At 41.9% G+C, this 25,033-nt stretch overlaps 1 protein-coding gene across 1 annotated transcript in view; it reads right to left on the bottom strand.

Annotated features, from left to right (window-relative positions):
* AHRR (aryl hydrocarbon receptor repressor) overlaps positions 1-18,776 on the bottom strand; it is a 66,038-nt gene extending 47,262 nt beyond the window's left edge. The window contains exons 1-2 of the mRNA XM_086469456.1: positions 18,715-18,776; positions 12,218-12,399 (exon numbers count right to left, since the gene is read on the bottom strand). Coding sequence (XP_086325582.1) covers positions 12,218-12,399; positions 18,715-18,776 — 244 coding nt within the window. The remainder of the gene's footprint in view (positions 1-12,217; positions 12,400-18,714) is intronic.
* Between the last annotated feature and the right edge of the window lie 6,257 nt (positions 18,777-25,033).

Below are 25,033 nucleotides of genomic sequence, written 5' to 3'. Positions count from 1 at the left end.
GATCATGTGGTAATGTCCTTTCTTCCATGTCAACACTGAGCAGATGCCTCAGACTGCTACTCAGAGAAGATGTCACCATCGAGTGTTGCATGATATAAAATAAGAGTTTCCAGTCATTGGCCCACATTTGCTGAAACAGTAACTAGGTTAACCAGGGCTGCCCACCTGAAGTCCCGTGAGGTGTTTTGTTTATTGCTAGCATTTAATTTAGATTTCATTTGTTCATTGTAAATGCATTTAAAACTCCAAGCACAGTATGCAGAAAAAAACAAACAAAAAAAAAACCCAAAAAACCACACACACCCAAAGTAAATCCAAAAAAGTCAATACAATGCTATCAGTAAAAAAATTTAAATTAAATTTATCAGAGCCTAAGTAAAATCTTGAAAAGACAGAATTAATTACAGAAAACCCTCAGGCCGCTTAGCCTTGCCCTGTTCCATGGCTTGGTATCCCCTTGTCCCTGGACCAAGTCATTCCAGTGGATCTTTAGGGCTATTAGAAATGGAAACACAGTTGGCACCACAGAATAAAAAACTGGTCGCTCGCTGACAAAGCACGCACACACCTGGTGTAAGACAGGAAACAACAGACACATGCAGGCGACGCAGAGGGAGCAATACAAAACCCCAGTGAGACAATACTGATGCACGTGACAGGCGATGGTCTCAGAGCTTCAGCAGCCTGACAATTAGCAGGACTTTGGCGAGCAGAACAAGACAGGCATTTTTAAAAATACGATTCTTGAAAGGAGATAATAAAACACATCTGTGAGTGGTTAATAGATAGAAGCAACACAGCATTTATATGAAAATCTAGTAAGTAGATGATGGAAGCCAGTTAAGGATTTGCCTATTAATCTTTATCCTCTCCGCTCCAGCACCAACCCAGCTTGACTACAACCAGTAAACCTGTATTTACACGTGACTTGATCTATATTAGGTGTGAACTGCAGCTGAAAATCATAATAGGAAAAAGTGCTGGAGTACAATTAAGTACAATTTAAAATAATACCATTTTGTCTAGTCTTGACACATCTTTGCAACCTCCACGTTTCCCCTGCCCCCAGGTTTAGTCTTCAGACTGCATCTCATGAACTTCTCAGGTCCCAGCAACCACCATGCACTGCTAGTGGGGCATATGAGACAGCATTTCAGAACTTCATGAACTGACTCTATAAAAGTACTACAAAGTCCAAAAGCTAAATGGTAGTCTTGTAATGCAAATTATTTTTTTAAAGTCTTAGAAAGGAAGCAGTGGTTTAGATTTGCAACTCAATGTCAGGCTCTTAATTCAAGATATTAATGGGTTTGCCTTCCCAAAAGTCTCATCAGAAATAATTCCTGACTATATTTAGACTGCTCTGGAGGAGTGTCTTCAAAGGAGCTATGACAACACTGTCACATGGTTCGCACCCATCTCCATCCATACCGCTGTCTGGCAAATGGTCTTAGGATAGCTTGCTGGGTTTTGCCTGGTGATGTGATAAATGACAAGGAACACTAAAGCAGGAGGGACCATTTTGCACTGAAATACGTTCTGGCTTGATCTGAGCCTACGCTTGCAGCTTTCCACCTCCACGGACAACAAGTGTCATCCTGAGGTCTGCTTTGCCCAACATAATTGAACAGACACAAAATAATGGAGTTTTACCTGATCTCACAAGTACCAGAGAGGTATGTCTGCACTGGACATGATGGAGCATAGCACAGAGACATTTGAGCTAGCTCTAAGGGTATTGGTATGGGCACACAGTGTCTTATGCTGCTACCTGGAGATAAGAGGAGCTTGAAAAGAAGTGTGGTTGTATTGGGATGGCAAGGCACATACTCTAGTAAGCTGTGCCTCTCAGAAGGGCTTATTCATGTGGGCTTATCCCCAAAGTGACATAGCCGCTCTGCTTCTTGCTACAGGACCCACTCTTAACATCTGCGTGGTTTCAGAGCTCTCTGCAGAGAGCTTCACCATGTGCTGTAATTTAAAAGTGAGGCAGTAGCAGAGAAGGGAAACTAGGAGGACAGTCTCCCACACTGTTCTCTAGCCTAAAACTGTTTGTCCCATTTGTCTTCAAAGCCCTATGCAATTATATTATGCCAAGCCAAATTCCTTGTTCTGTTGGATAAGAGGTATTGTCTTTCCTTTAAAACATATCTGTGTTTAAAATAAGAAACAAAGTAAATCATTTTCTTGACAGTAAAGAAACACGTTTCCTCTCAGAGATGGTAATCACTCATGAAGCTGAGAACAAGTGTAAACCAAGACAAAGTTCATGCCTGAGGGAATGCTTCCCTACCTCCCATCCACGGCAGCAGTGATTAGGACAAAGTTATTGCTAGTACCTCCTACAGTCGCTGCAACTGCTGGAAACCTCTGCAGTAAAAATGCCCTCTTTCCTATGATGAAATCTAGTTTCCATGTCCAAGGAAAACTTGGGTTACAGTGGAATTAAACTTATACTAAGCTCTTTCTCAGTCTCCAACGTACAAACACAACTTAAGTCCAGAAAATGAGGTCAATGAAAGTCCATTCATTATAGCGTAGGATAACAGAATTTAATCCATGGGGGACTATAAAGGTATTTCAACAGCTGGTACCAGGCTGGGCCAAGGAGGCTCTTAGCTGCAGAGGAAGGACTGAGCAAGCACAGTGCACAAGCAAGATGAACATCACTGAATACAAAAGACAGCGCATATATCAGTCTACTGGATTAGACGGGCCCAGTTTTTGCCTTGCCACGTTTATTGACATCGAGGCTACGTGAGATGCATAGTGTGAGCTAACCAAATGCAACCGATCATAAAAGCCTGCCAAATCAGAATGGTTAAAAATTACTAAGCAAGCTGGGGAAAGATGAAGACCCACACTTAACAGCTCAAAGTATTTTGGGGACTTCCACTAGCATTGGACCAATATAGCAGCTGTGGTTTGTGGGAACACCTATAAAACCAGCCGTTGTGTGTGTCTGTGACCATACTGTCTGGTTCTGAGTGTACTTCTACCATCGCTAGAAACAGTGCAACTCTTCCAGTGCCAAATGCCCTCAGGAGAAATCCAGCAGTCAAAGATTCCCCTCACGTCGCTTGGGGAATTGACAGCCATTTCCAGCTCCCCGGTTTTCCAATGAATCCTGCTAATATCGGGAGAAACACTGAGGCCTCCAGGGATGTTCACTTGAATGGCATCCAGCAATAGAAAAGTGGTATAAGACATAGATCCAGAATCGCAAGAGGAAGTTCTGCAGGAAGATTCATAATGATGGTGCATTTCCCAAAGACAGCACAAAGTCTATAGAGCCCAGCCCTTAGGAAGTACACTTTGCGCAGACGACTGACTCAGCCTAACAGCTCTGAGCTTGTGAGGTCTGACAATATAAACAACCCACAGCACCTGACACAAGTACCGAAGGAGCACCAGAAAAGATCTGACACTTATTTATAACTAAGATCCTTTATTTGCCATTACTCAAAAACATAGGTATGGAATTTAGAGCCAGTCTCAGGATGTGACACTTAACATAGTGTTGCACTAACAGGTTCGTTTGATCTTCAAAGGTGTCAGGAATTCAAGCAACTTAAGAGTCTATTGTTGTTCCTGAATATAGGCTTATTCTGAAGTAAATCCTGCTTGTAAATCCACTCTCCTCCTGCAAAACCCATCACGTTTGCAGGAAGCTAAAGAGAAAGCTAGCTAGCACAAGGAGGCCCATCCTTCTACAAGAAGGCACAAAGAGGAGATACAGTCCTCCTCCGAGTGTCATCAAAGGTCTCCCAAGGGTCAGAGAGATCTCCAGGTTATCCAAGAGGACGCGTAGCACAAAACAGCCTCAGGTATTTGTTACACGGAATGAATAGTGTCCCCAGGAAACAAGGGGAAAAGAAAAAAGTGAAGCATTGGTATAAGCAATAGGTCACGATAAAATGGTCTCTCTGGCAATTAAAAATGTCGAAAAATCTAGTCAAAATAGTCCTCTGTTTGAAAATAGGTAATGTGAGGAAGAGTCAATGTGCAGCTGCTTCTCCAGAAGTGAGTCCTGACGGATCTCAGGAATGAATATATGCAGCCAGCCTGCTTAAAATCTTGACACTGCTACTAAAATTTCACTGATGTAGTAGTTTAGCACTTGATTAGATAACACTTGCAGGCAGTAGGTCTTTCTTCACAGATTTACTTACGTACCATTTACACAGCAGAAGACTTTTTCCTTTTTTCAATAGCTATATTGTTATGAAGTCGGTAAAATTATAGAGCAGTAGAGAGTGGAAAATATTTCTTTCCTGAACAGTCCCTGTTTGGCTGAAACAGTCTGAATGCTGTGATAATTTGAATATCATGGTTCAATACAGCCACAGGAATAACCTTACCGGTTACCCACCCTCACCATGAAGCTTCCTTCTCAGTTTAAGCTATTGAATATAAGACTATAATAAGAAACCTAAACAACCTAAATGCTTATAGACAATATAATAAGGTGTGACTGTGGGCTACAGCAATAGATATCCTAAAGGCATTTAGTATGTGTTCAAAAAAGAAAAGTCCTTATTTCTCTTTCAAGAAAAACCATCCAGGCACTCAGTTTCAAGGGACAGGAATGGGGGTGCTCTAAATCACTTAGAAATGTCTTTAAAAAACAAACTTGTAATTGTTAAAATATTCAAATATATTGGAGGCTTCTTGACTCAAGGTATTGGCTTCAACGCTAGCTAAGCAGAGAACCACAGCTGAAATCCTACATTTGTAACTCAAAGTACGGGTTTCATCAAAAACTAGAAGACTGAGAATAATCTGAAAGCCTCTCATTATTTCCATCATGGAAGTCAATATATAAATCATACCAAGATAAGATTGGTGGGAGTGAAGAGATGGAGTCAAGGGGGTATAATTCCACGATTGTTGATTTAGGCATTTTATTCTGTTCTCAGTGTAGCCTCTCTTATAATCTTTATTTGTATTTCAAATGTTTTATTATTTTACTTTTCCTCTACCTGTTCTAAACATATCCGGTACAAAGGACCTGGAGAGACTCCAATGAAAGGACACAAAGATGATGAAGGCACTGGAGCATCTCTCCCATGAGGAAAGTCTGAGACAGTTGGGCATGTTCAGCCTCCAGAAGAGGAATCTCAGGGAGGATCTCATCAGCATGTATAAATACCTGAAGGGAGGGTGCAAAGAACAGCCCCTCTGTTCTCAGTGGTGCCCAGTGACAGGACCAGAGGCAATGGGCACAACCTGAAGCACAGGGAGTTCCCTCTGAACATCAGGAAACACTTTTTTATGGTGAGGGTGACCGAGCACTGGCACAGGTCGCCCAGGGAGGCTGTGGAGTCTCCATCCTTGGGAGATATTCAGAAGCCATCCGGACATAGTCCTGGGCAAGTGGCTCTCGGTGGCCCTGCTTGAGCAGGGGGTTTGGCCCAGATGACCTCCAGAGGCCCCTTCCAACTTCAACCCTTCTGTGATTCTGTGATTCACTAAGACTGTGGTTTTAAATTTAAGAGAAAGCTTCAGGCTACTGGAACCAGCTAAGAAATGAAAGAAGACATTTTCCCATGGACACGTATCCAGTATAGGCCATAATTGTAACAATAAACTCAAACGTCTGGGTTTAGTTTCAAAATCAGTTAAATCTTGTTGTGAAAAAATTTTCCTTGCTTACGTAAAGTAAAATCTAAACAACATATTTATACCAAAGGAGCAGAACTTGTCAATCCAGAAAAAAACTTTAGCTGAGAGATTTTTGAAAAGAAAACTCTGGGAAAACAGAAATCTTAGGGAGAGACAGTGGGGAAAAAAGGAATGCCTGAGAACCTCAATACATGCAGTGCAGTGGAATCCGGGATCCTCAGACCAGGAGCTTTGATTCAGGTAGGCAGCACTCCTACAGCAGTGTTGAATAGCATTATGGTGCAGATAATCCACTGAAACTAAGATTATTCTTTGCTTCCTTACCCATCTCGAGTTTTAATTTCCTAATTTCCTGTCAGTGTCACTGGAGTGGCATGCATGCCAGATCAGAAACAGGTCTGTAAGCTGTGCAATGGGGACTGCAGCACTAAACAGTCGAATACTACAATAAATAACAGCCTTATGGTCTGGTCTTAGGACAGCCTAATCTAAAGAATTTAGTGAATGAACTTAAAGAATCTGAATCAAAGTAGTAAGAAGTCCATGTACGCTATTGAGCTAGAAGATCTTTGGTCATGGGCACAGTAGGAGGAGAAGAAAGCTGGAACAGACTGCAAGTAATGGAGGATTCTACAAATCAGGCCAGCTGGGAGGAATCCTTTGTTGCTTTCTTCTTAAAAGGGATAAATCCCATTTCCATTAAAGATAAACATCAGTGGGAATTGGATCACACCAAACACATAAATGAGTAAAAGGAAATGACCCACTAATGTAAATGCTAAATCAGAAGTAAGACAGAAACCACACAGTGTGTGCTATCCTGCCAGAACTGAAAAAATAAATGTATAAAACAGATGTAATTGAAGGGGAGAAATGGGTCAGAAGGAGGAAAGCTTGCTGAAAGTGACCAGGAAATCATGGAACCGGTGGTTCTTCCAGCAGCAGCAACCCAAGGCACAGCAACGTGAAGACACTGGACCTAAAGAAGGGAAACTTGGGTACACCTGGAGAGCTGGAAGAAAAAAGTCTCAGAGGACAGATATCTAAGGGAAGAAGGAGCTGGTGCCACTAAACACCAGCAACAAGGCTAGGACCTCAGGTGCTTGGAAGAGTTTAGTTGCATCTGGTGAGACTCACTGCAGCGTATTCTGAGAATGAGCTGAAGCATACTCAGAGGTATTAGCTATTAGTCTCTGAGAAATCGTGATAGAAAGGGGAGATTTTGAAAGACTAGGAGAGGACAAACATGGAGCTTATCATCAGAAAGCATGTGAAGAGGAAACCAAAGGATAGTAGAACCACTAATCCCGAGAAAAATACTGGAGAAAAATATCGAACAACTTATTTGTAAAGAGTTACGGGTAATAAAAAAGAAGTAGAAATCAACAGATCTGTCAAGGATATGTTGCCATGTTAACGCTAAATTAATTACTTTCTACAACTGGACATGTAGATGGGAAGAATAGAACATTCAAAAGGCTATTCCTACTGTCTCATAATGCTTTCATAAGTGAGCTGAAGAATATTGTTGGAAAGAAGTCCAAGCTTACTTAAGAAACCATAATCTGAGAAAAGTTATCAGTTATTTGCTGTAAATGGAAGGATGCATTACACATACCCTAGATGAATCTTGAAATAAGGCAGAAGCAGAGCAACAAGAATGATTAAAGAAAATATAGCCCCTGAGAAGAACAAAACAAAACAAAGAAAGGAGCAGGGCAGGGCTGGTCTGTCTAAAAAAGAAAAGACTGAAGGAAACATGGGACACCTTCATGGCTGCAAAAGCCGAGGTCCCACGAGAAAAAGGAATAAATTGTTCTTCTACAGAAGAAGGGCTTAAACTGCAGCAGGAGAGCTCCAGCTGGGATGTTAGGGATTGCCAAGGAAGGTGTGGCATCACTCCTGTTGCAGATTTACAAAAACATTAGCCAAATGAGCCTTAAGTTTAGGAGCAGCTGATTCTTTACTCGGGAAAGTCCATTACAGCCCTGTTTCCTAAAATCTTAAATTCTACATGGAAGCAGATGAACTAGTATTTCCAGATAATTTTCTCAGATTCTACTGTAATTCAGATTAAAATCCATATTTAACTTCAGTCTGAGGCAGGTCAAACAACATCTGTCCATGCTTGACTGTCACTAATTTTGGAAAGATCAGGATTGCAATTTAAATATAAAATTTACAGAAACTTTGAATATATTTATTCACAGAGTTAATCTGTGACTCTCTACATTCCTTATTCAGTCATCCACAAATCTATCAGATTTTCAGCTTTCAAAATGAGATGAAGTCTGGACGTAAGTAAATACAGAGAAGGCACTGAAGTCTGGAATAAACACAGAGAGTCAATACTTCAAGGGAGATTTTTGTGGGGACGACACTGGTTTTGTGAGTGCATGCATGTCTCTGTGTTTGCATATGCGTACGTGTGTGTGAACACAAAGTACACATTTGTGCATGCATAAAATGTCCGATGGGAAAAATAACAAGTTAGTGAATTAAATTACTTTTTTATATAAATTATGTAGTGAATTATTTAAAATACCCCCACTTCTTGAATAATCAAAAAATCGATCCATATTGAAGTCTCTACGTTGGCCGTCTAAGACTGTACTCAACAACATCCCTTATCATTTATTAGGAATGTTTATGGCTAAGAGGATTAACATTAATGAATGGTATGTTGAAGAAAAGCTTGAGTGGCCTACTGATAGAAGGTTAGTTACACTGACAACTGAAAGACGAGGAGCTTTAAGCCCTAGTTGAACTGTGCTGGTCTATCTAAATTCCCACAACTATTTTCCTTACAGGTACCGCGAAGCTTACGTTAGAAAGGATCTGGGCTGCTAAAAGAACAAGGTGCTATTCTTTTTATATTTCTCTACAAAATTAATACCTATACTAGAAGGGAACAATTCAAACAATCAACAAAAGGGAGCCAGGTTTGAAGTGGAGCAAGACCACCATTCTTCCGCCAGTGGAAAAACTGAGAAATAAGAGGTACTAAAGGATGTATTGTCAAGAGTGGTAAAGGAAGACAGACTACAATGAACCAAGATGGAATATGGCCAAGACAGAGGCCCAGCAAGCTCAAGTGGTCACAGCCACTAAGTACCACTCCGCTCCCACTGGAGCCCCACCCAAGGCAAATTTTTGTCAGGGCCAGCCGACCAGCACAACTTCCTGCAGCAGTTCGTGTCTCTCAGTCTAAGCGCTGGTTCAGATCCGCGCTGCTTTATACAAGAGATCTGGTGAGACTGGAAGGTTGTTGCTGCAAATCATTTTGAAGAGCTTATCAGGAAAATCCAAAATGACTAAACGTGTATAGCTTGGGGGGAGTGGGGCTATTAATAGAGCCACTGCCAACTGATAACAGAGATACGAAGACTGTAAACCAAGTAGACAGAAGAATTGTTCTGAAGCCAAAGGCAAATGTTTCTAGGAATGAGGGAGGGAATCCACCAACTGAATACTAGAAAAATCTGTCTCAACAACCAGATCTAAGTTTTGGAAAAGAACCAGGCCTTTGCTTAAACAACTAAGATGAACTGGCCATGTGCTTCAAGGTACTAACCCATAATGGTCACCAAAGAGGGAATAAATGACTGATGAATATTCTCTATGCCCTAATACCTAATCCTCTGCAAAATTTTTTTCATACCCGAAATCAATATGGTGAGGTCACCCCATGCCCTGTAATTGGCTATCGATCTTTATAAATGCAACATTTGTGCTACACACTGAGTATTGCAGAGTAGCTACTGAAAGGACACCTAGTGGTAAGTGAATGATTATGTCTAGAAACTGCTGGGACTGTTGGAGCTGTGTAATTATAACTGTCACGGGAAGTGCTGAACCATTTTGGGGTGAATCTACAAAGTCATATATAAACTTATGTGTCAAATAGCGCTATTCATGATTTTTAAAATACAGCAAACAGCATTCTTACGAGCACTTTTTAAAAACACGGAATTTAAGCTTAACTTCCTTAAAACTCACAGAACAGTCTTTCAAACCAAAGGTGCACATGCCTGTGCACCATAGATGACAAATTTGAATCTCCACTGCATCAGTTTCAGGAATATCAGATAGCTGAACAGAACTCGTTGCAGATATGCTTTGCTTGGTATTCAAGCCAGATTTCAGCTTGCTCATCATCATTCCTTGGGTCCTCCATTGTGCCGCTCTAAAACATCCTAAGGAATTCCTTCCCACCTCACCTTTCTCTCCTATGAAGACAAACAGCCAAAACATATAAATTCTACACATTTCAGCTAATTTTACTCCTTTTTTTTTTTTTTTTTGGTCCATCCAGCTTTGTAGTTGCTTCTTGCCTGTGTTTATTCCAAACCCTTTAAAATGTACTAATGCCCTTGTGACCAGGAGATGCCCACAACAGAAAGCTGTGTTCCAGATGGAGTCATGCTGGTCTCATGCAGAGAAGGATTATAACCTTCCTGTGTAGTGACATGCTGCCTCTGGGCAAACAGACCAAAATCCACACTTGGCTTTCTTGTTTATGTCAACATCTCGTATTACAAGCGTCGAACAATTTGCTGACCACTGTCCCTCTTCAATTATCGTTTTTATGTTCTCTTTTCCAGGTTTCTCTTCTCTATTGAACACCAGTTCCTTTGGATTAATTTTCCCTGAGTCAATTAGTACAGATTTGCCAGGTCATTTTTTCCAGATACATTTTTGTTGTCCGATTTTATAACCTCTCTGTATGCCACTGGTCTGTTCTCTGTCCTCACCGTGTTTATAACAGCTCCCAACTTAGTACCATCCTTTGATTTAAAAAGCCACAAACATGCCATTTCTGCTCTTCTGTCCTCTTTCATCACAACAAAGATCGAAACACTGGGATGGATATTTTTTGTTTGCTTTTTTAGATGACTTCCTACCAAAGTTTTTGTTTATAAAAAAAATCAGATTCTGCCTTATTTCTCCACGACTACAAGGAAGTAGATCGTGACGTCCATGAAGGAGGCTGCAGCTCCTGCTCTTACCCAAACATTAGCACCCATTCCTCACCCAGCTTTGTTTCCATGGCTCACCTCTCCTCCACTCCACCCTTCTGAAGCTCCAGCCTGCTCTCTTGTCTTAAAATGGCATGTAGTTTCCTTCCTTTACTATAAACAATGCTTTCTGAAGCCTTAGTTTCATGATGTAAACATTTAAAAATAAGAATGAAGGGAACACAAACTATGTGTTCAATTAGCTAATTTGGGGATTAAATTAAGTGAAATCTCTCGAAACATGGAACATTTCAGAGTAATGAAGTCTGGCTTTACTTGTTTTCCTTTTATCCCATCTCTTTAAAAAAAAAAAAAAAAGGAGACAATGGATCTTGGAAACTCCAGCAGAAGAGTAGCAAAGGCAGCTGAAGACAGCGTATTGCTTGTGAATCCAAGAGAAAAGAAAGTAAAACTGAGAGGAAGGGCTCGTAACACTCAGGTATGTGTTCAAAGGAAAAGAGAGGCACTCTGGTAACTGCAGGATGCTGGAGGCTGGGCAACCAGCTGCAACAGTTGACATGGCAGGCTCCTGCTATCAGTAATACCACCATCTGTAATCTGATGTCAGCTTGTTACATGCTCCACAGTCTGCCAAAGCCTCTTCAAAGTGGCATGTCTTTTATACTAAAATATATTTTAAAGGCAAGAAACCAACCAACGGATATTATTCTCTAGTCAAAACCAAAAAAATGTAGGGCTTCCTTGTGTACACTGCACATAATAAGGAATAGTAACAGGAAGGAGTAGTAAAGAGTAGTAAAGGAAAAATAGCGTCCATAAAAAAATACTTCTGTTTATTTCTGCAGTCCATCTATAAGTTTTGGTCAATTACATTCCTCCAAACAGGCTTTTATTTTTTTCTTTTTTTTTAAACATCTCTAGAGAGAATTTTCCTTGTTAAATCCCTAATCTGGATTTTGCTCTTGTGAACTCTTCAGCAACAGAAGAAACTAAAACTGTCTGCAAATTTGCAAGAATTCTTATTATGTACATCCGAACACGCACATTTGGCTTTCATTGTGCGGTGTGCCAGACAGCTACAAAAACAAAGCATAGCCTAGTACAGCTTTAGTCAACACTTTAAATTTTGGATCTCACTTACCCTGAAAGAAAGTGATTTTTTGGCCTTTCAGGCAAGCCCATTTCCTCTTGGCATACAGCAAACACAGGTAACACGGTAGTTGCTTGACTTTCACATCTCATTTAAACAGGCATTGCAAGCATGCACGGTAACGGCTTCAAAAAGGGAGTTCCAAGTATCTACAGGTATTACATCTTCCCCAAGCCTCTTTGCTGGTTTAGGGATTTTACAGTCACGTTTTCCCGCTTCCTAAAGCCTGCTGAGGAAGCGTGGGGGTTACCCCGTTATTGGGTGAAAACCACACAAATGCCATAGGAGGAAATGCACAAAATTTCCAACACAACATCCTGTGCACAAAATAAGTTCAATAATAGATTTTTTTTTTCCTTTATCAATATAATACTACTTGTTAATTTTACTCAGGTTTAATACAAAGCAGCAATAAATTAGAGGGAATATTTTAATGGAATATTGATATCTTAGAGAGACCTACCTTGAAAGAAACTTTTGACTCGGAGATAGCTGACACTAAGGCGCAAGACGGAAAGTTTGTCCAGCTTTGATATGATGTCAGGTGGAAAAGGCAGGAGGCTGGCCAGGTGGTCCAGTTCTGCATTCAGACGGTCCCTGTGTCTCTTCGAAGGATTCGATTTTTCATTCCCGACTGCAGGCCTTCTGTGGTGGAGAACACATTTTCGATTACCTGTTTTACCTCCAGACAGTACAACCAGAGACTGAGATGTTGTCTGCAATTAGTTGGTGATAGGTGTATTCAACCTAGCTTCTATGAAAATCTTTAAGGTTTCCGTCCCCTGCCAAAAAGAGATTCACCATTCTGCATTTGCCGTGGTGCAAAGACATGGGCATTAGCCTCTCTTTTGACATCCACCCAGTGAAATGCAGATGAAGAACTGATATCTCTTACTCAGGACTCTCTCACCTTAGGGGAATGGGTCGTATCTTCATGTTCTAGTCAAAAACAGGGAAAAACAATTTCTCATCTCTGTTGTACAAATGAGGGTCAGAACAGCAGAGGAAAATTACCGTGACTAATGCATGAGCCCATTCAATACCCACTGTATTCATTCAAAGCATCTTCGTTCCCTCCATTTAATGACTCAAAGTTAACCCGTGGGTCAGGAGGTAATTAAGAAAAAAGCCTGTCTTTAGACATGATTTTTAAAAGTGTGAGAAGCAAGGTGAAGAGACGTTCTTTCCTCAAGCTCAAAAAGTCCTGTGAACATTCCCACATTTACCTTCCTACATCAATAATAACAAAGATAAGAATTTGTTTCATCTCTAGAACATTGATATTCCTCCCAAAACATAAAGACTAACGTTAGTCGGATTTCTAAGCCAAGCACTCCTAGTACACCTCCATTTCATGTCCCTTTCATGCAGGGGACAGGACCAGGAACCTCAGAAAAGCTAGTGTGAAAATGCATTAAGATGAAATACATCACAAATGAGGAAGCTCAATTTTGGGGTGTCCACTGATATTCTTCTCACAGAACATGTAAAGATGCTGTTCTCAAGAGGGAGAAAAGTAAAAGCTGGTGCACTTTCACACAGTCATGGGAACCTGATTTCCAGCACGGCAGCGAGGAGCGGTTTGTGAGTTCCCCTCTTGTAAGTGTGATCTTAATTTATCACTGAAACTGTGATTTTAAAAGCATGTTATGCTTAGGAATTAGTTAAAAGAAAATCAAAGTTTTGTATATGTGATTGCTGCTAATTGAAAACCTCTTAAACCAAATTAGATATGAAAAATTCATTGCTACTTTTGAGAGCCTTCGCTTCATTTTAACGGAACATTGATGGACAGAATGCATGAATAAATGTTTGAGGTAGGTGTCAGTGAAAACATACAATTCCTGCTTTTTCATTCAAAATTACCACAACTCGTATGTGGCCCTTCAATAATACAAGGAGTTGTTCTGAAAGACATGGGGGAGATTTTGCTGATTGAGCTCAGTAAATAACTTTCCTCTATGAGAAAGCAAATGTTCACAAGTAATGCAACCAACAAAGAAGGAATACTCTTTATTTACTTTTCCAGTTACCTGCTTTTTAAAAAAGAAAGTACATATTGGGCACTAATTTTTTTGGAGTAAACCCTGAAGCTCAGCCATCCTCACTATGACACCAAAAGGATGTCTGACCTGTGGGGAGCAGTAATTTTGTGGGAATATAGCCTATAGTTGAGTAGAAGCTAAAGAACACAAGCTTTTACTAATTGCTCTTTACATCTGACAAACCAGCTGAAGCAAGGAAGCAATTTAGGACAGAAAAAAATAATTCCAATAAGGAAAATTAGACTGATGGGTTCAAGGGGTAAAAATTGTCAAGACTAACATGGAATAGAAAGAGAAATTGTTCAAGCCTATTTACCACATAAACCAGTGACTGCTCTGTACCAGACAGGTATGGTTTGAGGCGATTATGTGGACTGCATTTGCACTAAGCATAAGGAACAGTATCCTGGAGACTGCAGAGAATGGTGTAAAAAGACTACAGGAGCAAGCCCAGGACAGAGTCTTCCTGAAAACGCAAGGAAATGATTCAGTAAGGGAGTGAATCCAAACAAACAGGGGTTTGATGTAAATGGTAATTAAGTGGATGCGATTTAAAACAATGCATGTTCCATGGAAAGGCTAGCTTAGCTATCCATAAACAGAAAAGGGCAGGCAGGAAAATTCTTCAATGAGCTGTTTGGAGGCAAATGGAAATTCTGGCCCTTATTTGGAGATGAAAGCAGAAGGTGCTTGTGTTTGTGTTAAAACAGGGATTCTCAAACTGTGTAAACCGGGTCTAAACAGAGCCATAGCACTCACGCTATGATACCTCTTTTACTCTTCTCTTTATACAACACTACTACAATGAAGTAGCACGTGTAATCAAAACAATAAAGCTGGCATTTCCCTCTTTGCACTGTTAAACCCTTCAGACTCTGCTCGGCAGTCACAAGTAGTTGTACCTGTACAAGACCCGTATCACCCGTCCCGCTCTCGGAGGAACCGAGTGTGGGAGCTGGTGCAGAGAACATTTTCCGTTTCGGTGGTACGTAAGGCATCGAGCCATTTGCGCTGTAATGATTCAGCGTGCCCGTGACACACAGACCGCTGCTAGTGCAAACCAGTTTGGTGAGCTGGCAGAGGAATTTCCTGCAGCTACAGCTCTGTCTGCTCTTCGCTACCCTCTGAGGGAGCCCTACCCCGTTAACGAAAAGTTCACTCTGAGTATGTTTTTTAAGTATGCTGAAGTGTTAAACCAGCAGGTGACCTAAACTGAGAAAAACTCTAATCATTTACTATGATGGCACACTTTCAGTAAGAAGGGAAAGGGAAGAGAGAGACCATGAGATGCAACAGATAGCCTAGTGCAAAGTAACAGCAAGATGATTATCATGAACGTACTGACCAGCACCCACAGCCACGGAGCTGTGCTTGGGCACTGCGTAGGTGTCCTGGCAGAGCTGAGCTCCAGTGCCCACCATAGATGTGTGGATGTTCACCATCTCCTACAAGCAAAAAAGACGAACCGAGGGAAAGCTGTGTGAAGGAAAGGGGACCCTTTGCCACCTTCTACCTCTTCTGGGTCTTCACAGTAAGGAAAGGCGAAAGCAGAACTAATGGTCAAGAAGACATCACGCTGGCAGAGCAGACGAGAGGTGGGATAGTGTGACACCGAGGTAGATACCGAGTTAGAGGAAGGGCTGTGCCACAGAGGGCCTTAAAACAAGAACTAGGAAGCAGGAGAGAGCTGCACCTCCTGACGTCTCTGTTTACCCTGGCACTGGTACGGTTCTGGCTGAAGTGGGCAGTTTGGAGCAGTTATAGATACACTCAGAGCTGGGGCAGCTGTAGCTTGCCTTTAAAGAGCTGTAAAACATTACAAGAAATATTTTGTGGAGGGAGGGAGTTTTACAAGATGCCAGGGTCTGAGACGAGGACGTCGCTGAAGCTCTCAAATGGTGACTGTCCTGAAGCGCTACCTTAGCGTTTCTAGTATAAGTATTAACTTCAGCACAGTGATTTTAGTTTGAGATTAAAAACAACATCTCTTTAGTTTTCACATGCTTGAATTACCAGTAAAATGCTAGATTTCCACAGGAAACAAACACTTGGTAGAAAATATTTCCTTTCGTCGAAACTCTGGTTGTCTGGCTGAAAAGCGTATCTGATGGAAATTTTTTAGTCAGCCCGAGCTCCAGGTGTTTGAACTGGTTCCATAAACGCCAAAATTCTTTAGTGTAGACCACATTTAATGGGGCTTGTTTGGAAGCTTTCTGGGGCAAAAGGAGAACAGCTAGGGGTTGTTATTTATTCGCATGTATAAAAGTAGAACTTGAACTTAGTGTATTGTCTGAAGAATAGCAACCTAATGATGATAGTCTCTTCTAGTTCTGTGTAGAGAAGAAGACTTTAACATATTAGCTCTTCCTGGTAAAACAAGTTTTCCTACACATTATTCCACAGTCTTGTGCGTCTCTGCATCACTATTCTGTAGAACTACCTCAGAATAGAATTTCTGTGCCTGAAAAACCACAGAAGCAGCAAGCAATATCATCCTGTGACATCCTGAATGAACAGCCAGCTGCAGGACCACCACCTGGCTTGGCAGCCTGATCGCACAAAGCTGATGGAGAGGCAGAGAGCTGGCCTCCTGGGATGCGCTGTTCTGCAAAGGGGAAAACTGCTCCTCTGTCCTTTGAATTCCAGCCTCCAAAAGGACTAATCCATTAATCCCTACAGAAACCCAAGTATCCCGCTCAGACTGGCACCTGAGCTCGCTTACTCCTTTGTCAAGAGACGAATCATTATTAGGACTGGCCAAAGAATTCCCATCAACTTTTTTTCCTGTGAACAAATACCTTTCCCGGAACAGATGGCAGCATCTACCATGGTTCAATTAATAGACTATGTCTGCCCTTCTAAATTCAAGATAAATTATTTGAGGCAGCGTAACAGTAAGGATACCTCGGAGTCCTGAAATGTCAGTAAGGTCTGAAGCACAGAGACCGTGAAAGGAGCTCTGTCAGCCAGTCGGTCTTGGGCATTCAGAGCCGCTTTAGATCAGAGTTAGGAAGTCCTTGAGTGAGGGAATAACCACAGGAAAGGCTCACCAGAGACCAGGCCCACAAATAGATAAGGTTTGAGTAAGAGACCAGTGTTGCTGGAAACTGAGAAATCACCCTTAGCAAGTGATAAGTAACCAACCACAGAAAACAGAGGGCTGTCTCCAGTGCGGGAGCTCAATAGTCTAATAATCCAAAGCATATGATTCCCTTTGTTTTAACCAAAACCAAGTTTCTTGATCAAAATTGTATATGTCCTGGCTGGATAAGCTCATGCTCAGGTACCTGTACTGCAACCTCATAGCAAAGCTATTCTCAAGGTGAAAACTTGGCTCCAACCAATCCAGTGAGAATTTGCCTCTTATTTTGCCGAAGCCAGAATTTCATAAAAGGTTCCTGAGAGCATCTATATCCTTTGTTGACAAGTAGTTTTCTTAGCCGTTGCATTTATCTAGAAGTCATCCTCAAGAGAAGTTCTAGCTAGTATATATCTTCCTAACATGAAGCTTAATGTTTCTTAAAGCAACCACAACTCTCCTTCCTTTCTCACAAAAATTATTATTCATAAACAGTCCTACACAGATGTACTTTCATGTACTGGAGTGGTTGCACGCCTCATGCAGTTATAAAGTTAAATATCCACATTTATATTTGACTAGTAGTGCAGAAATGTTACATATATTTTAGATTTAACACTCAGGTTTTGCAGGAAAAGTCATTTTCTTGTCATTATCTTTGTCTATTGAATTGTCACGTATGATATATTTTACACTGGAGAAATATTTCTTAAAGTGGGAACAAGTGGTTCATGTGCAAATACTCTGCAAAGTCCAAACAAAATCAACAGATTTCACTCAAACATTCAGAGAAGCTCCCCTTTGACTTGAGACCAATATATACAACTTTAAGCCAAGTGGGTTATTTTTAGAAGTTCTGAGCAACTGAAAATAGGGAAATCTATTTTAGTTACCTTCTCATCCTTAAATTGTCTGTGAAGGCCACCAGTGCCAGTTCGTAATTTTAACACAGCAAAAATGTGTGTTTCATAACCATATAATCAAGTGTAACACAGAAGATGTGGAATGATTATATTAAAAAGCTTCATTTCACAGCGTGGTTTATGGCATCTGGAAATCATTTCACATTGGAGCGATAGCAACCTTTTTTCCCCTCCCATTTCAAGCATCTTGTAGTAACAACTTCCCACTGCTTTTTTTCTTTTCTCTGCTTTGCCTTCACACGTACAATTCCTCTCTCCCATTTTTCTCCTAATGAAAGTGATCCCATAGTAAACAGCGGTTTAAAAATGATGTGCTCTTTGTGCAAAACGTGAGTCACCAGTCTGCGTTTTCAGTTGGCTGAACTGACCCACTTTCCAGGCTCGCACATGTTGGACTTAGCGATGCCCCAAGCAAGGCTAAGCCAAGGAAGGGGGAAGGGGGGAGCGCCAACGCCAGCGCGCTGGTGCCACCCGACACGCAGCTTCTCGAAAGGCTCCTTGAACAGGCGGCGAGGAACGCAGAAGCAAGGAGGTGGCAACCACCCCTCCGGCCCACTGCCCAGCTGACATTTAGTCCACCGGTATCTTCTGCCCGTGGAGAGGTGCTGTCCCTCTCCGCTCCTCCCGGCAGCGTACTCTGCTGTACACCACGGTACGCACCACAACCCCCACCGGCCTCCTCCTGGGCCGCCCAGTGATGGGTGAGGACGGTTTGACCCATGCTCAGCATCCTTTCTGGAGCTGGTCTCAGCCATGAAGAGCCAGCCTCCCAACCAGGGGGTTCTCGCTGCAGGGAAAGAGATTAGGTCTCTCCTCTGTCAGCGGACCATGGGAGGAAGGGACTCCTTCTTCGACCTCATTTCTAACACGTACACTCGGAGGGAGGTGGCTCCTGATGTATATGATACTTAACTGTTTCTGAATGGGTTTCCTCCTTTTCCTCCCAGCATACAGGCATTCCCCCGGAGGAATCATGGTTTTGATGCTGAAAAACAAAAGCAATAGGATTTCTTAGTTTAGAGTTTTCTGTGTTTCACGCCGCTGTACAAAACGACAGCACCGAGAAAGTTCAGCCGAGGAAAATGTTTGTTCCTTGAGTGTGGCGTTCAACAACACTAAAAAGCACGGTGGCATTAGTTAAGATAGAAGCTTAAGGCTTATTCCAATTTCCTACTTTAATATTATTAGAATATTGACGTTTATATTCAATTTTCATTTTTTCAAATTAAGCATACTATACATGGTATAAAAATGGGTATAAAATACATCCTGTTTACTCAATATCCAAAATTAATTTTTTTTTTTTCCTTCTAGGCTCATTTTTAAGTTCGGCTAAACAAATAAGAATGAGTAATACTACGCATCATCTTCTGCAGGAAGGATTTCACAGCTTTGTAAATACACAGGAATATTGTCTTCCATTACTGACACTGTGAGAAGTAGGATGCAATTATTCAAATCAGCGTTTTTCCAGGTCCTCACATCCTCATTTTTAAAGACTGAAAGTGTATCTGTCGGCAGCTCAAGAAGTGACACACAGTATTGTGGTTTGCATCAGGACCCAATGCAGTGCTGATGGAGGTGACAGTTTGCAGACAAAACTTAGCCTTATTATTGCTCTGTTCGAGCACGTTAGCCGTAGAGACATTGCAAGCTCTGAAAGAAATCTTTGCATTCAGTCTGTTTAAATCTTCCAGAAATTAGCTGAATGTCGAAATGTCTTGATTTTCTGTCTGAAAGAGTATTTTAGTCTTGCTGTGTGCTGCTCAACAGTGGGTGCACGCTGCCTGAGGGGTTACTGTATCCCAAGAGTATCTGTTGCTTTGGGTAGGATGTAAAATTAAGGGGAACCTCTATGGCACTGAACTAAATCCCATGCTACTGAAGAAACGAATGTCATGTAATGCAAATCTACGGACTTACCAAACTTGATTTAAAAACTGTTTAGAGGAGCTTCGCTTTTCATTGAAAGACAGCTTTCTGATAACTAGAAACCTTTTGCTTTCCAGCTTAAATTTGTTCATGGTCATTTTATGCCCATTTGTTCTTCTGCCAACATTGTCTTTTAGTTTAAATAGCTCTTCCTCCTCCATTGTGTTTACTCATTGGCGTATTTTTAAATATCAGGCGTATCTTCAGTCAGCCTTCATTTTTCTATTCTAGGACAACCCAAACTCTTTTATTCCCCTCTCGTGTTACAAACTCCTTATTCTTCTTATCATCTTACGAGCCTTTATTTTCTCATTTCAGTCAATCTGTCTAAAATATGGATAAACATAATCACGCATGAAGTAAAATCTAAAAGTAATTTCATCCATGCATATATACACGTATTTATTGACAAACCACTATATTTTTATGGGAAATTATCTCACAAATATATTTGTGCGACCGCATTTTCCTTTTTCAGAGCCATTATCAAATTCACGGCTCACAGGGATCCTGTGGTCACCTAATACGCACAGTTATCTGTCTTCATGTATAACTTCCAATAAATAAACGCACAGTTTATAGAGGAAAACTGACTTTTAGTGCCCAAGTGCCTAGTCATCCCGCTCATACAACTAATCTCCAGTTCATTTTTGTTATGTGAGAATTGTATCCGCTTCTGTATTGATGGTGCAAGCAACTAAGTTTATTGGTGCACTTCTGGTTTTGCATGAAATTTCTTGGTAAAAAAATGATTGTCTCCGAACAGATAGTTGAGGAACTCTGCTTGTAGTTTCCCTCCTGATCAGTCATTTTCCTTTCAGCACATGCTGCTGACCCAGTTCTTTCCCCCAACCCTTTCAATTCTTTACTAGTCCTCAGCAGCATAGCATCCTTTGCTAAATTGAGATAGATTAGGTCTACCGTATTTCCTTCATCTGGAAAACCAGTTATTGTATCCACAGAAAGCTATCGGGTTACTTTGTCAAAATCATCTAAATCTACATCCCATTTTTACTCCATTACACAACTAACCACAGACATTAATGGTTCTTTCCTTGAGAATTCATTCTAAAATGATTCATAGTATAGAGATCAGGCAAATAGGTCGGTAGTTGCCTTCTCTCAGTTGTAGCTGACGGTGGAAATACCAGTCATTCTCCAGCTGGTGCAGTGTCAGGTATACAGTTCTTCCAGAAACAAACAAAACCATTTTTTTTTTCAGTATTACTAGGATGATTTTATGTGACATTAGATGAGTGAACTGCTTGGCCAAAGTCTATGAAGGATATGATACAATGCAATAAATACTGCTCCAGGTTAAGAAAGCCTGTTTATCCCACAGCCTTTGGTTAGACAAGGCCTTCTTGCCACCTTCAAAGACCTTTGTTAGGTCAGTCTAGTCTACAAGCTCATGTTTTGCGACAGTCTGCCAGTTTTTAAGATTTCTGGTGGATTTTCTACTCCAGTTGGGAGTTGAAATGGTATGAAGATGTCAAAAGAATTTCTGCAGTTTACTCTGAGACCTCACATTAAAAGATATTTTCTTTATAGTTGTGGTGGATTGACCTTGGCTGGACACCAGGTGCCCACGAAAGCCGCTCTACCACTCCCCCTCCTCAGCTGGACAGGGGACAGAAAATATAACGAAAGACTCATGGGCCAAGGTAAGGACAAGGAGAGATCACTAAGCAATTACCGTCACGGGCAAAACAGGCTTGACTTGGGAAAATTAATTTATTACCAATCAAATCAGAGTAGGATAATGAGAAATAAAAACTAAATTGTAAAACACCTTTCCCCCATCCCTCCCTTCTTCTCGGGCTTAACTTCACTCCCAATTTTCTCTACCTCCTCCCCTGCAGCAGTGCAGGGGGACAGGGAATGGGGGTTGTGGTCAGTTCATCACACGTTGTCTCTGCTGCTCCTTCCTCCTCAGGGGAGGACTCCTCACACTCTTCCCCTGCTCCAGCGTGGGGTCCCTCCCACAGGAGACAGTCCTCCATGAACTTCTCTAATGTGAGTCCTTCCCACGGGCTGCAGCTCTTCATGAACTGCTCCGGCGTGGGTCCCTCCCACGGGGTGCAGTCCTTCAGGGACAGACTGCTCCAGTGTGGGTCCTCCACGGGGTCACAAGTCCTGCCAGCAAACCCGCCCCAGCCTGGGCTCCTCTGTGTCCATGGGTCCACAGGTCCTGCCAGGAGCCTGCTCCAGCACAGGCTTCCCACGGGGTCACAGCCTCCCTGAGGCATTCACCTGCTCCAGCGTGGGGTTCTCCATGGGCTGCAGGTGGAGATCTGCTCCACCGTTGACCTCCATGGGCTGCAGGAGGACAGCCTGCCTCACCATGGTCTTCCCCACATCTCTGCTCTGGCGCCTGGAGCATCTCCTCTCCCTCCTTCCTCACTGACCTGGGTGCCTGCAGAGGTGTTTCTCTCACATATTCTCACTCCTCTCTCAGGCTGCAGTTGCTGTTGTGCAGCAACTTTCTCCCCTTCTTAAACACGTTCTCCCAGAGGCACTACCACCGTCGCTGATGGGCTCGGCCTTGGCCAGCAGCGGGTCCATCTTGGAGCCAACTGGCATTGGCTGTATCAGAAATTTCTAAAGCCGCTTCTCACAGAACTCACCCCTGTAGCCCCCCCGCTACCAAAACCTTGCCACGCAAACCTGATACAATATTGTAACACTTTTGTGTTCTGAGTCCTTTCCGTCCATAATACGAATCTATGACTCATAGTTCATGTTTCTGAACAGTGTCACATGCTAGACTTCCCTTCTCTTGACTTCACGAGCAAAATTACAAGGAGGAAAAAGACTTGGACAGCATAATTCAACTGAAAACTGAAAGTTAAGAGTTCATTCAATTTCCCAAAAGGACCACTTTGTTTTAAAAGGCATTCTGGTTCAGTTGATGAATATGTGACAGCAAATAGAAATAAATAAAAAGACCTCAGGATTCAAGCATCTGAAACCCAGGAAATAAATAACAAACAATACAAGCTAGAATTTATGAAGTGTAAAAATGTTGGTTAAGAAAGATAAAGGCCCAAAGGAAAATTCACAATTTGCAGCGCTAAAGAGAAAAGATAGTATGCTTTTTAGAAGAATATTATGAACAAAAGAAGTCTAAAAAGTGTGCACAGTGTTTATTAGATGGACGTGGCTGTATGTTAGAACTGTGTAAGAGTGTTCATCAGAGTTATTTCTAGTCTCTGAAAAGAAGGAGAATCATGCACTTGCATCAAATAAGAATAAACCATGCTCTCTTCAGGCTTTCTACAGGAACTTTCTACAGAATTAGGACAAGGGGTTACCACAGCAACATGGTATGAAGCACTGCCTCAGCAACCGAACACCAACGTCCCAGATATGTGTACAGCCAAGAGGTGCTTCTGCTCCTACCACTAATGCCAATAGTGGCATGCAGACAAAACGAGTTTGGAATGAAGGCACGGGAATAAAGACCAAGTCAGAAGGCTCATGGCTAATGGTCCTACAAACAGGGCTGAAAACAGCACTTGAAGTTGTTGACCTGCTCAGAAACATAGACCAAGAAAACATTTATTTTAAAAGCTGGAGAAGAGCACGTATTCATGGTCCCGCCTGGACCGTGCCCTCTTCTGATCGTCTGTGAGCTCTGCTCTCCACCGCTGGGACAGAACAGCCCACCTCCACCGCTGCAGGAGGCTGGGGGCTCCTTCCCCTACCAGCCCACCAGCCTCATGTGGGAATGAGGAATGGGAAGAAGCTGGGGGGACTTCACTCAGCTGCTCAAAACAACTGTGCTCTTTCTCTTTCTCTCCGTAACACTTGAGAGTCCTCACAGAGAGTATCTCTGTTTGAGGAAGGATGAAGACGAACCCAAAGCATCAGCCTTCCACCCCTCCAGCAGCAGGAGAGGGGGCTTTCAAGCTTGAGGAGCTTCAGGAGGAGGAGAGCTGGGACTGAAAGGAACAGAATTGTTGGGAAAGGGCAGATGCAGGCCATGATCATTCACTTTCTTATGTCAGATGCTTTTAATCACTGCTGACATTAAGTCGTAATAAATCTCCGAACACTGGGGAAATCCAAAGGGCTCAAAGACAGCTGCTATACGACAATCTTCAGAGAAGGGAAACAATGATCCAGCTAACCACCGGATGGCGAGACTGACATCCATCCCAAGCAAAATACCAGAAAAGCTGATAAGAAAGACAAATGACATCACTTAGCAGAATTCTATGGAATATCATGCTCTGTGGAGTGAAACTAGCTCACTGAGAAGTTATCACCTCTAGCTGATACAGGAATTCACTTGTGTTAGTAAATCATTTAACTTAGCAGCGCAACATTCTGATGTTAAAAAGCCACAGTGAAGTATTATAGTGCACAGTTTCCGTCATTAAAGTATTCGTCAAGTGACAGAACCAAAAAAAAAAAAGTAGTAATGCTGAAGATGTAGTGAAACAGAGCGATCTAGAGCGCCCGGTATGCTCTTTCTGTTTATCCACAATGCATTTTAATACAGCCAAATGCAAACCCTCACACCTCAGAACAGGGAATGCAAGCCATTGCTCCCGAATAGGGACTGCATCCTGAAACGCCAGTGATTCTTGAAAGGAATTAGGGATCAAAGTGAAAAATGAATACAATCCATACCCTGAGCTCCCAGGGAGGAGCTGCTGCAAAGGCAGCTAACGCAGTGGCTGACCTAAGTGAAGTGATTTTACCTCTGTTTACAGATATAATGAGGCAGATGCTGGAACAGTGTGTACAGCTCCCACGTAAATGTTTTTCAAATAATGTTAGAAATTGGAAAAGGGTGAGGAAAGAAGCTAAAAAAAAAAGTACCTTGCAGGCTGAAGAAAGTGCCTTGCATAGAACAAAGCATTAGGTGACTTGAGTAAAGTGAAATACTTTCATGGGGAAGATGTGGGTGCTGAATTATTTTAATCTGAAACACAGCAAGCATTTAGAAAGTGAAGCTGAAGCCAGATACATCCAAATAAGAAATAAGGCATTAATCTGTAACAGTGGGAGCATTTAAACAAGCTACAAAGGATTTAATGGATCCTGTTGTCTTGAAATCACTGTTAGGTGTCTTTCTGTAGTGTCCACTTTACCCTGACAGAAGTTACACTTCAATTAAATAAAGGCAGTTGGGCTGAATGCAGGCATACTCAGGAAAAAAAACCCAAAAATTTGGTAGCTTTGGTAGCTATAGGAGGTCAAATTACGTTATCCAATGATCTCTCCTTTCATTAAACTTTATGAATCATTTCCTGCCCGAATGTGATCACATACCGTGCATTCAGTGCCTG

Source organism: Leptosomus discolor, chromosome 8 (genome assembly GCF_034619465.1).
Source record: "Leptosomus discolor isolate bLepDis1 chromosome 8, bLepDis1.hap2, whole genome shotgun sequence".
Classification (NCBI taxonomy): domain Eukaryota; kingdom Metazoa; phylum Chordata; class Aves; order Leptosomiformes; family Leptosomidae; genus Leptosomus; species Leptosomus discolor.
Note: the sequence above shows the minus strand (reverse complement) of the source record. Positions and strands in the feature narration are given on the sequence as shown.